Source organism: Prinia subflava, chromosome 19 (assembly GCF_021018805.1).
Source record: "Prinia subflava isolate CZ2003 ecotype Zambia chromosome 19, Cam_Psub_1.2, whole genome shotgun sequence".
NCBI lineage: Eukaryota > Metazoa > Chordata > Aves > Passeriformes > Cisticolidae > Prinia > Prinia subflava.
The window spans coordinates 10,109,528-10,121,801 of record NC_086265.1 but is presented as its reverse complement, the minus strand read 5'-3'; the positions used below and the strand labels follow the sequence as shown (position 1 = coordinate 10,121,801).

At 43.8% G+C, this 12,274-nt stretch overlaps 1 protein-coding gene across 2 annotated transcripts in view; it reads right to left on the bottom strand.

Moving 5' to 3' along the window:
- The window catches only part of BICDL1 (BICD family like cargo adaptor 1), a 47,551-nt gene that overhangs the window by 15,444 nt on the left and 19,833 nt on the right, over positions 1-12,274 (bottom strand). For both annotated transcript variants that reach the window (XM_063416167.1, XM_063416166.1), the window contains exon 3: positions 1,305-1,421. In XM_063416167.1, coding sequence (XP_063272237.1) covers positions 1,305-1,421 — 117 coding nt within the window. The remainder of the gene's footprint in view (positions 1-1,304; positions 1,422-12,274) is intronic.

Below are 12,274 nucleotides of genomic sequence, written 5' to 3'. Positions count from 1 at the left end.
GTTTAACCAAGAAGAAAGAGCTTTTTCCTACATTAGTGCACACAGCATCTCTGGGGTCTGGTATGCCAGCCATCCACCTGTCCAGTATAACCCTAAATATTCCCTATGGCCTCCTTTCAGTTCATGGAGCACAGACAAATTCAGCAAATTCCCACTGGTTTTTTGGCCTCTTTGGGACCTTGTCTCTGCTGCTTTCCAGGTTGCTGGAAAGATTTGGCTGCACAAAGGAATATCAGCCAAGTATGTGGACTTGCTATTTCTGCAGAGTAAAGGCTGCTGGAGGTATTGGAAAGCTGCTCTGAGGTGACTAATGGTTTCTGAGATGTCTCTGCCCACCACATCATGATTTGCGTGAGCTGGAGAAAGAAAAATAAGAGGTTTTGTGGAGAGATTGTATCAAGATTTCATATTTGGTGGGCAGACCAGTAATGAACATGCTGTAAATAACCATACAACAGAAAAAACATCGCTTTGCCATGAGCCCTAGACCATGGGAAAACCACAGGGGGAAAGGATTTGGAAAGCAAAAGGTGGGAAGGAGGTGAGGAGACAAGGTGTGGCATGCATGGTGACAGGCATGCATGGTAACAGCGATGTGCATGCAGGCAAATCCTTTCCAAGCCTCCATACTTACTTCAAGGACCTGCTGCTCCACACCAAGGGGAGGGGAAGAAAAGGCGAGGGACCAGCAAGGAGCAGGTGGGAGCAGGAGAAAAGAAATTGAGAGATTTTAGGAAAAGCTTTTCCAGACAGGTTTTAAATAAAATAAATGATCAGGCAGTAGAGCTGGACATCTTTTATCCATCTAGTTCCTGCCTATGTGACCCCCAGTGACCCTGTCAGGGAAGGGAAAAGGAAGTTGTATCATTCCTGCAAATGTACCTGAGTTAAAACAGGCAGGGGCTCCTTGCTTTCCCAAGTGCATGGCTCAGAGGCAGGAGAAAATTGCTGCTTTCTTTGCAAGCATGAGGAACAGAGGAAAATACCCCTTGCAGACCTTCCTACCATACCTGCCAGAGTTTAATCTATACTGGGCAGCAGCCCTGTGGAAGCACAGCCATGGTTTGGCTCCTGGAAGGTCCTTCTCATCCATTCATTTTGCAGGAATGCTGTGGCAAGAGGCAGCACTGGAAGATGCCCTGAGCCCATCCAGACCACCATGGAGCAATCCTAGCTGGGGGAGTCCTTTGCCCCAGTGCTGCCATCCCTCTGCTGGCTCCACCCGCTCTGTTTGCTCAGCTCAGAGTCATTACACAAGCTCCAGCAGCCCTGGCTGCTTTCTGCAGGAGGGACAGGTGACTCACCTCGGCCTGGAGGCTCTCCAGCCGCACGATGTGTTGGCTGCTGGAGGAATTCTTCTCCCGAAAGTCCTCCCGCAGGGTGTGCACCTGCAGGGAGAGCTGCCGCTCCACCTCCGACGCCTGCAAGGAGACACCAGCTGGAGTTACCCCACAAAGCAGCCATCTCCTCCTGCCCAGGGACACCTGCCCAGATACAACCTCTGCACAAGCCCAGTTTCAGCAGAAACTCTGAATTCTGCAGAGTCTGGGTGAGTGAAAATCTCCTCCTGGACAGATATTGGGGAGAGCTGCCATTTAAACCATTTTGATTTTTCCCTTGGGGCAGCCAAGGGGACAGAGCCCATAATTTTTTTCCACTGTAAAAAACCATGATGACTCCTGTGTCCTAGAGGAAATTCACTTTGCCTTAAAAATTGTAGCCTAGCTGGGGTTGAGGAGAAGACCAGGAAATACTCCTATTAGATTTACACTCAACCTCTGAACATTTTTGGCACAGCTCTCATAGAACAAGTACTCTTTGCCTCTGATTCCCAGCTCCTGTCAAGGCCAGATGGAGAAACATCCACTCCACTTGACTGTCAGTGCAGGATCCCTGGGCTTGTCCCTCTTTCCCATTTTGAAGCAGGGATGCCCCACTTATGCAGGGTGGTTTAAGGACAGCAGAAAGGCCATTCCTACCTGCAGGATCCAGGCTTGAGGCAGCCCTTACAAATGACAGCTTAGACATGTTAATTACTCTCCAGGAAGCCTTATGGCTGATTTTTACATGTGAACACACTTGTTTAGGCTTGTAAGACAACATAAGGTTTTTATGACGAAACCCCAGAAACCCTAGAAACCCAAACCAGACAGCAAAAGGGATGGTTTTCTTGTTAATTAGCTTCCATCAGGTTCCATTACACTTAGGCACAGACCTCCAACTATGCCACATGGGCTGGAATTGAGTTGATTCCCCTCAAGAGGTGGCATTGCTGTCCTGCTTGGGGTGTGTCCAGTGGCAAAAGCCACAGTGCTTTAGACAGGGAGACGAGATGGGAGGGAGGGATTGGAGTCAACAGCTGTGGGCAGGTTGGGGAATGTATCTTTAGGTCTGGCAAACGTGAGTCCAGATTTTCTCTGGGTGCTCTGACAGTGCCCAAGGCAGAGCTTCATCAAAGGGTGCAATGTCTCTGCTCTAGCAGCTTGTGGCTGGAGCAAGGAGCACACGGACCCAACATGAGCAGCCCACCAAGGCAACACTGTTCCCTTTGAAAAATGGTCCCTTATTTTGCACAGTCTGAAGCAAAATATTCCAAATCAGAAGTATGAAGTAAAAGGCTGTTTCAGCTGCATCAGTCATCAAGTGGAGGAAAATGGTGGCCTCAACACTGTTTGCTTGGAGGGACAGTAGCAGACAGAAGTGTGGCCACCAAACCTGGCTCTGACCACTGGCTTCTAAAAAGAGAAATGGGTTCCAACAATAAGAAATAATTTTGCCTATCAATTGTTTTTTAGTTCCCTCCTTATACAGTTTTTTCCCTCTTCTTTAAAGCCCCATATCAGAACCCTTTGCATATTGTCTAATTTATTTAATAAATTAATTAAATATCCTTGCTTGGGCAGGATACACAAATATAGTGACAGCTCTGCACTATAGGAAGGGGTAGGTTGTTTTTCTTCCCTTAAGCAAGTATAGGTTGCAAAGCATCCTGAGCAGCTATTAATTGGTGACACTAAAGAAGATGGATGGATTGTGCTTTTTTTGAATGATTCACTTGCTTTTGTAATGACTGCTGAAACATCTTCATGCTGAAACACTCTGCAGGAGCTATCAAGGATGAAAAAGCACCAGATGAAAAGCACTGAAGGATTTTGCCTGCAAGATGCTGACCACACTCCCAAGGAGCACAAGTGGCACCAGAGGAGATGACACACCAGTATTTGATGGTTCACTGTGTAACATAATTTATATGCTTGAAGAATTCTACGTACAGAGAGTATAAATGTACAGTACAGCAGCAAGGAAACAAGGCAGTATTAATGGCACTGTAAAAATCCCTGGTAAGAGAATATATAGCTGCACTTGCTTGTTCTGCTCCCCGTGCCCAGACAGGAGCAGGTGAAGGGATGAGCTGCAAGGATGATTCAGATTGTGGAAAGTCTGTTATACGAAAGGAGTCTAAAAAAAGGATGGTTTTATCTCATGCAGTGAATGCTGAGAGAGGACTCCCTATAAATACATCACGGATGAGCACACAGAAGGGAGAAGCACTATTTAAGCAGAAGCACAATTTTGGCAGAAAAGAAAGATGTGAATAAACCGGATAAGAGTATATTAAGGCTGGCAATGGGAAGATTTCTACATTTCCAAGGACCTGATGTAGGATTCCTCTTCCTGCACCATTACAGTAGTAGAAATGGCGACAAAAAAAAACCCTTTGTAATGGAGCTGGGTCACTTTATCATGCAGCTTCTTTCAGAGGGCTGCCTGTGACAGAAGGGAAATGGATTGACCTCAAAGGTCCTCCCCAGTACCAGGCTGCTTGCTGCTATAAGACTTGTATTCATCAGCATTAAATCATCATCTGGAATTTATCTCTGTGCTGCCCAGCTCACAGGCTCACCCATCTTATTCCCACAATTATAACCCACATGGAGGGAAAAAAGGACTCAGTTACTGTTAGTACTTAGAGACCTAAAGGCAGATGGGATGTCACAGTGTCACCTCAGTGAACACCATTTGCATCCTACCTCATGCAGTAAAGTAAAAATAACACTTGCTTTAGCCTCACAAAGTGCAGAAAACACTGTCTGACCAGTTGCTTAGCAGAAGTAAACAGAAATGACTGTACTTTGTGTTTCCCTCCACAGGCCAATCAGGAACAGTCTCCATCCATTTTTTCTAGACATGAAACAGTCTTCTGAATTGAGCTCTAGTCATGGAATCTTCCTTTTCATGCTACATTTGTTTCGGAGGTTATTAATCCTGCTGCCAAACTACCCTTTCTAATTGATTGTAACACAGAGATTTTAACATCAGCTTGCATTAGTTTATGAAAGCCACCTTGACAGTGTCCAGTATTTCTCAGGCTTTATGGTGTATGTTCAGACAGTGTCTGCTCCAGTTTTCAGCACTGCTGTTGATGTGCACCTGTACATGTGTGTTTTAAACCATGAGCTCACCACTGATTACTTCTAATAAGCTCTTTTTACGTAGTGGCATCAGTGAAGATGTAACCTTCCATCTCCATTTTCTCTTTAATACTCAATATTGCTTTTGCTCAATGGAAGTGAGTTTCTTCTGCCTCAGACAGCCTGCAGGGCTTTCTCTTCTCCATCAGTTTTTCCTAAACATTAAAAACTAAATCTTTTGTGGTTCTGTCAATCATTTAGCAATACACTGATTTTGCTAGAGACAAGTAATATTCTTTGCAGAAAGGCAGACGTATATTGCCCAACATCACAGCTTTGCTCTCTAGTTAAAAATGAATTAATTTCCTCAATATGGGCAAATTGGCCAACACAGCCACCAGGCAAAATTTGAAACATATCTGCAAAAGCATAGACATCAATTCACAATTAGATATATCCAATCAACTGTGAGATTTGTTTTCTGGTCTTCAGGCAAGGTTTCGATGAGATTTGGGCAGAGCGAGAAGGAAAAAAGAGCAGGAGGACATTTTGGCTCCTGCTCTAATTAAGGGCTTTTCATCATTGCAAACTTGATTAAGTTTCACTCGTGATTAATTCCCAAGTGCTAAAATACACAAAACTGTGTAGATCTTTGGCAGAAAGAGATGCTTGCCAGTTACAAGAACTCCATGGGGTTTAACATCTGGAATATATGAGCAATAAATACATAAAACAAATATAAATAAATTGGACCACTGATGTTCCTGTGAAGGGGGGACTGTGACAAATTAATGGCCTGTAGGTTAGTCTTATTCAAAGAAAACCTTCCTCTAGGGTAAGATTTGATAAATAAAACTAACTGTATACAAAACATCTAGCTATAAGTCATGTCAGAAAGAAAGAGAGAATGGAAAAAGTTTAATAGACTGTAGCTGGGTGAAGAAACCAATGTTTCCATATGATTTACTTCTACAAACAAGATGATTAAGATTTAACAAAGGATATTGAAGGTTTTCTTGCCTAAAATAGCTAAGAAAGAGAAGTCCTAATTAGTGCTAAATTTGTAACACTCAGGAGAGTGTGTTACCCCTTTTATTAATTTGCTAATAGCTGAGTTCAAGGGACTTCCCATTCCCACTGTGGTCCCATTAACACTTCAAACCACTAATTGCTGCCTCCCCTGGCTGCAGGTTCCTGGATTCCCAGCTCTTCTCTGGAAGAAAAATATATGACCAGAAGAAGAAATATAACCAGAGGAGGAAATAACAACAACAACAACAAATTGCTTTAGATTAATAATTTACAAAAAAAACCCTGTTAATCTGGCCTCTGAGGGAAGTCCCAGAGGGTTGGGATTGCTGTTTTGCTACTGCAGCCAGCACCCTGGTGCTGGAAGAAGCCTGGTTTTCTGTGTTACTTGATGAATGCCAATAAATTGGCAGTTTCCCAGACCCTGGTACATTGGCACCATAAGCTACCATCAATATTTAGCACAGCTGGAGGTTGCTCAGTTTGGGAATCTTTGAGAGATTTTTAGCAAAGCTTTTAATGCAGGTCAACTTCAAATTGTTATTTGAAGTATTAGCCTATGCAGGAAAGTTCTTATATAATAGAGGTGTTTGCATTCACCATCTCTTGAGGCCTTCAGCTTGTATTTGGTGATTTCTGTGCCCAGAGGGATTCCCTGTGGAATTCTCTGTGGAGAAGAGCAGTGGAACCCTGGTGGGCTGCCCAGATGCCCACCCAGCTGCTCTCACCCCTCCTCCTCAACAATGGGGGAGAAAATAAGATTTAAGAGCTGTGGGTTGAGACAAAGACAGGGAGATTACACACTATTAAGGGAATTTGAATTTAAAACAGTGACCAGTAAAGTAAAAGTGGATAGTGCCCACCCTGGTGGGGTTATGGTGGTGCTGCTTCCCTTGTGAGGTGAGGAGGTTTTTTGGGGCTGGTGTCATCAGTGGAGCTGTAAAGGTTATGTGACAAGTGAATATTTTAATGACCTTTATGAAATTAGCATTTTGCTGAGGCAAGGGGTGGAATTTATTTGCTGGGGGGCTGAGAGACCCTCTGGGGTGAGGCTGGGGCTGCCCCAGGATGGACATGGTGAGTTCCACCCCAGCCCCTCTGCAGGGCAGGGCTGAGCCTGTCATTCACTGCCGCTGGAAAAATGCACTCAGGAAAGGATAAAACACCTTCTGCCAGTGACAGCTGAGGTAAGAACTGTGTGAAACAGCCTCGTGGCTGAAGGAGGAGTAGGAGGGGATTTGGCTAGGCCTTCTCCAGAGACCTGTTCCTGCTTCTCCCCAGTGCAGCACAGGACATTGGAGATGGGAAGGGCTGGTGAGAGCAGCACTGCCCACATCCCTGCCAAATGATGGAGTGGGGCTGAATCCTCCTCCTTGCCTCATCCTTCACTCTGCTACTGCCCAGCTGTGGGGGATTCGAGGCTGGAGAGCTTTCCCTTTGGCAGGAAACAGGCTGCCACAGGCCAGCTCCATTGGGTGGGGGTCCCTACACTGACAACGGGGCAGGGGGACAAAACAGGAGACAAAAGAAGGTTATTTTTGCATAAAATGATTCTGTCAAGAAAAAGGGAAATCAGAGATCTTGATACAAAGGATTGTCAAAGCAAGGTGACTGAGTAATGGAGGAAAGGCACTGTTATGACCCTTTTATAAGCATCAGGCTGGGGACACATTAGTGATGGGAAAAGGCTCATGGCTGCAGCATTAAACCTGCTCTGAGAGGATTCTGTGAGACAAAGGACAGCAGTGGCAGCTTATGCTAAGCTCTGCACTACTTCTAGTCTTGACATTTTGGAAATACAAGAATATGAGCTTATATTATTTGCATGAAACAGACAAAAAATTGCAGCAGATTTGTTCCATTTCCCATCTGTAGGACAAGTGGGAAATATATAATGTGTCCTTTGACCTCATTCTTATTAACCTGACTTTTACCACAAAAAAACCCAAGAATGTGTTTCCTCTCAAAAAGCCCTAGTTGTGCAGTGGGTGGCAATGGATTAATGCAAATCAACTCTGATGCCTCACACCCAGAGACAGAGGCTCAGCTGGCTGAAAGAGAGCAGGGAGCACGTGGGGCTTTGAGTTTTGGGATGGGGTGGTCTGGCACCTGCTTCTTGAGGTGGAGTTAGGAATGGAGATATTTAGTTCCTTGGTAGAAACATCTACAAACCTTGGCTCTTCTCAGGCTGAAGCTGGATTTCCTGGTTTTGGAAGGAAAAGTGTTTGCACTGTCTGACTCTGGTTGCTTCCTATGTTTCTCGTGACTGGAGGACTCTAAGTGTGGCTAGAGATGGAGAAAAGCTACTGCTGCTTTTTTTATTTTCAAGTGTCCTTGAAAAGTCCTTTCAACAAAGATAGTGGACTTTTGCTGCATCACTAAGCAAAGTGTGAAAAAGTAGAAAGGGTTTTCTTGGCACTGTAGTTGTTCTTTTTTTCCATTCCTGTAAGGTTAGGTGATACATCACCATCAGTGCAAGGCAAACACCTGAATGCTTTGGGAAAGAGCTTAAGGAGATGAATGCAAAATGGTGGTCTTCATCTTGTCTTTTAGTAAGTGCTCAGATAACCATCTGATTGAGGCCAAAAACCCATTAGCTTGGGCTAAATCAATTTACAGGATTAGGAACTGCTGTTTAGAACAGAAGCAAGGGCAGTTGGGTGCCATATGGGGGGTAACTACCTGTGTGTAACACCTCCAGGTGCATTGTTTGAATGAAAGAAAGAGAGTCACAAGTGCCTATGGGCTGTTTTAGGAGGTGCTTAAACTCGAGTCTCCCTTTTTTTTGGTAGTTTATTCTTGACCTAAACATTTGGCTCTTGTGGAGAGGAAAATAGAGTGTGTGGAAAAATGAGTCAGCCAGCTTCCTGTGGGAGGGACTGCAGGAGGCACGATGCTTTGAATGCTGCAATAAATTAGCACTGGAGATAATTCAGAGGACAAAGTGTGCCTGGAGGACACGCCATGCTAGGCAGTGCACGAAGTGGCTCTTGCTCTCAGAGTGCAAATCCTGCTTTGCAGAAGAGGTGTGGGAGAAGAGACAGCTCTGCACTGTGTCTGTTGTGGGGCTCTGCACACAGAGCTGACCATGGGCTTGTTGGTAGCTGTTTGGCTCCTGGATGGTGAGAGGATTAGGGTAATAAATGTAACACCAGCAGGCTCATTTAGTTCTGTGGGGATGCTGCACATCACCTGGAGTGAAGCATTTGTTACCTATTTGCACGTGGAAGCAGAAAGGCTGCAATAATCAAGTCTGCTGGAGCTGAGAGTAACCACCACATCAATTCACTGCAGCACAGCCTGGCCCTCCTGACAAGGGGGTCTGGGACCTTCAGGATAAAAAGTTTGTCATTCCTCTTGTGCCTGTGCAAGACTGCAGTGCCTGAAGTTTTGTACTGGACTAGCAAAGGGAATGGTAGTCTTTGGAAGCTGGACAGTTCATGTTTTCCATCAGTAAGTTCTGCAGCCTGTTCTCCTAGATAGCTTCTAATGCATTTCTGATATTTAATTTCCACTAGTATTTTTTTTCCCCATGAAAAAGTAATATTTTATCTTGATAGACCATTTTTGCCATTACCTTTGATGTGTATTTTTAATCCAGATTGGCTAGAGCTTAGTCTGTCTTTGCTACATGAGCTGAAGGCTGAAAAATATTTCTTCCAGTAACTTTCTAGAGAGCCAAAAGTATGGGTCAGATGAGAGGATAATGAAATACAAAGTGCCTGACCAGTTTGGAAATAACTGAACTGGAACCATGAATATTTAACCTGGTCATTAAAATCTTTTGAAAAATTAAGAATAAGGTTACAATGGTGGAAATAAAGAAATGTAACACTTCCACGTGCTCTGAGAAGCTTTGCTCTCTTTCCATGGTAGCCTGAAGTCAGAACAGCCAATCTCCATTCTTGAATTTATTTTTTTAATAAATCATTTTAGTCTTAAGACCTTAAACCTGGAGGTGTTCAAACTCAAATGGTTGTGCCCGAAAGAAAGAGACAATAATTAAGCTTCTTACAGTCTCTTGCTCTGGCTTTAAGCACTCTCTCCCCTTTATTTCAAGGCAAATTAACTGAGTTCTATTGGGGATATCGAATATGTGATAGCAGAACAGCAGCTCTATCTGCTTTTGAAATCTTCATGTCTACCCCCTGTTAAGCTGACAATATACTGGTTTAGGATTTATTAATAGTAAATACAAGCCAAAAGTTTTCCAGTATGTGTAGACTTGATGCTCAAACCTGCAGTTACAAACATGTCTGAGTGCATGAAAATAATGGTGTCCATTCCCATATGTGTGAAATGGGTCAGTGCCAGAAAAGATGGGAAAAAAATCAAGGAGTTGGTTTAAAATATATTAAACTCTCCCAGGAAGCCTTCAGACAAGAAGAGAGAAAATATTTTCTCAAATGTATATTTAAATTTTATGGTAGATTGACCTGGAGATGTTTTATTGGTTTTTAAATCCCTGCAAAGTTTAATTTCAAATAACTTCTATCAGGATGTTTCTTAAAAACAGTGTTCATGTGTGTTTGCTCATTTCCTTTAAAACTTGATAAATTTATTTCAAAAGTGAGAGGAAGAAGAGCTAAGAAGTGGTTTTTGGAGCTTGGCTTGACTAAAGCAAGATATGAAAGTGTTTTGTGCAGAAGGCTGATTTCTCATGGCCAATACAGTAGAACTTGTGGCTGCTTTCTGTGGAAAAATAAGAAACCCAAACTCTATAGTGAATATTGGCCAGGATGAAAGATACAGCTTCAAACTATTCCATTAAAGTTTCCTCTTCACTAAATGTTTTAACCACAGATAGGTGCAATAGGATCATAAATGGAAAGTGAATGCCATAAAAATGAGCAAGCCCATCACAAAGTTTTGGAAAAAACCCAAACCGCGAAACTGATATGGCAGCATGTCACATTCCCACACTTAAATGAAAAGGTAAAAATCTATGTTCTTAAAGGATTGTTCTGGACCTGTTAAGTAACATTGTACTTGAAAATATTTCTTGGTCAGCTAGTATTTGATCTGTCCTTCTAAACACAAAAGAGCTGTGCTGAATACCTGCAGACAAAAAGCTTCTAGAGAGATACCATTTAACTTAGCAGTGTTTCTTCCTCTACTTTGGCAGCCTCCAGCTATATCTGAATTGTTCTCCCTCTTGGCAGATGAAAAGATCTGTTTTGAGCATAAGGTCTTTGGAGCAGACTTTGAGCACAAGGCAGACCTTGCTCTTGGTGATTGCTGACAAAAGATAATTACAATGTGTTAGTAATAACATCTGAGCACTTTGATCTGCTGAAGCTGAATCTATACTTAGTGCATTAACATGGGTAATAAGTACAGGAATTCTGTCTCCTTTTAGCCCAGCTTTGCTCTGTTCCCACCCAGGTTGAGCCTGTGGACACAGGTGCAGCAGATGCTGGAACACAGCATGTTTAATCCTGTGCAGTGCACAGATGTAAACACTGAGGGGATTAAGTCTCTAATTCCCAGATCCTCCGGGCAGGGCTTGGCCTTCAGAGCAATCTCACCTCCCCAGCTGTATGTAGGGACAAACATGCAATAGTAATTTCTAGTGTGAGCCAGAGCCTAAACTCAGAGCAGGTGTATTCAAAGCTGAAGATAAATTTTCAACAACAACACCTGTAACCCAGCTTTTGGGAAGCTTCTGAGTACTTCTGCAAGTGGTAAGATCCTATGCCTGTGCCAGCCTGGCAGGTGAGGTGCTCCTCTGGAGAGACTGCATGGCTGTAGCTGTGGTCAGTGTCTGGATGAGGGGATGGTCTGGAAATACGGATCTCTCCTTGCAGCTTTGTCCTCCTACAATCTTACTTTTAAAAAGCTCTTGCATGAATTTTATTTAAATAACATCTCTTGGCAAACTCACTGGCATTTTGGTACTTTAAGTCCTACAAAAAACTGTGCTTAGAAATAAAAAAATAAAGCAAGATGTGGAGAGGAAACGTAGCTGAAAAACGAGGTGGGTGCAGCACATGCTGTGGGATGGCATATAAAATATACTATACTCTGCCAATTCATACACATGCAGGGGAATCATTATCAGAGACTGGAAAGTGTCCCTCTCTGTATGAGTTTCAGGCTTTAGTGTATCTGAACATCACTAAAGCTAAAGTATGGATGGTCCTGTATGGGGGAAGATGCCTCAGTCACAAACCCCTCATGTATTCAGCAATTTTTCTGATGGAAGAGAAGTGCAGTGTTACTGGAGGAAGAAAAACCTGCTGTAGCAACATCTCAGCAGCTCTGTTAGAGTAACTGTCTGGAAGAGAGTCCACTGAAAGTGTTACAAAAGCTGTGCTTGGCTGTGGGCAGCCAGTTTGGCACAAATATGTTAGACTCGGACTTGTACCTGTAGCCAAGGTTTTGGAAATCCAGGTCAGGTGTCATTCAACTGAAAGCCCTTTCCCCCACTGTCTAAGATGCTGCTTAGAGGGATAAGAGTCACTCAAGCTGTGTTTTTTTGGCATAGAGGCTGTTGCTTTCTGACAGCTGACTCTGTGCAGACACAGCCAGCTCTCAGCAAGCCTGGGCTGAGCTGCAGCAGCTGCCAGGCAGGTCTAGGACTGACCCACAGCCCTGGCATGGGGCTGCCTGCAAACCAGCACCTGTGAGCACTGCTCAAGGTCTTGGAATGGGAAATGCTGCACAGACAGAATTAGCAGCCTGTCCTGTGTTTGATGCTGAGAAAAGATCTCTTTTCTCTGTGAAGGTTTCACAGCTGAGGCTTTGGTTGGTAAGAAGCATTCTCTCCTTCACCAAAGCTCCCTGTTCACCCTCAGTGATTCGTCTTGGAGTTCATAAAGACCTACAGCTTC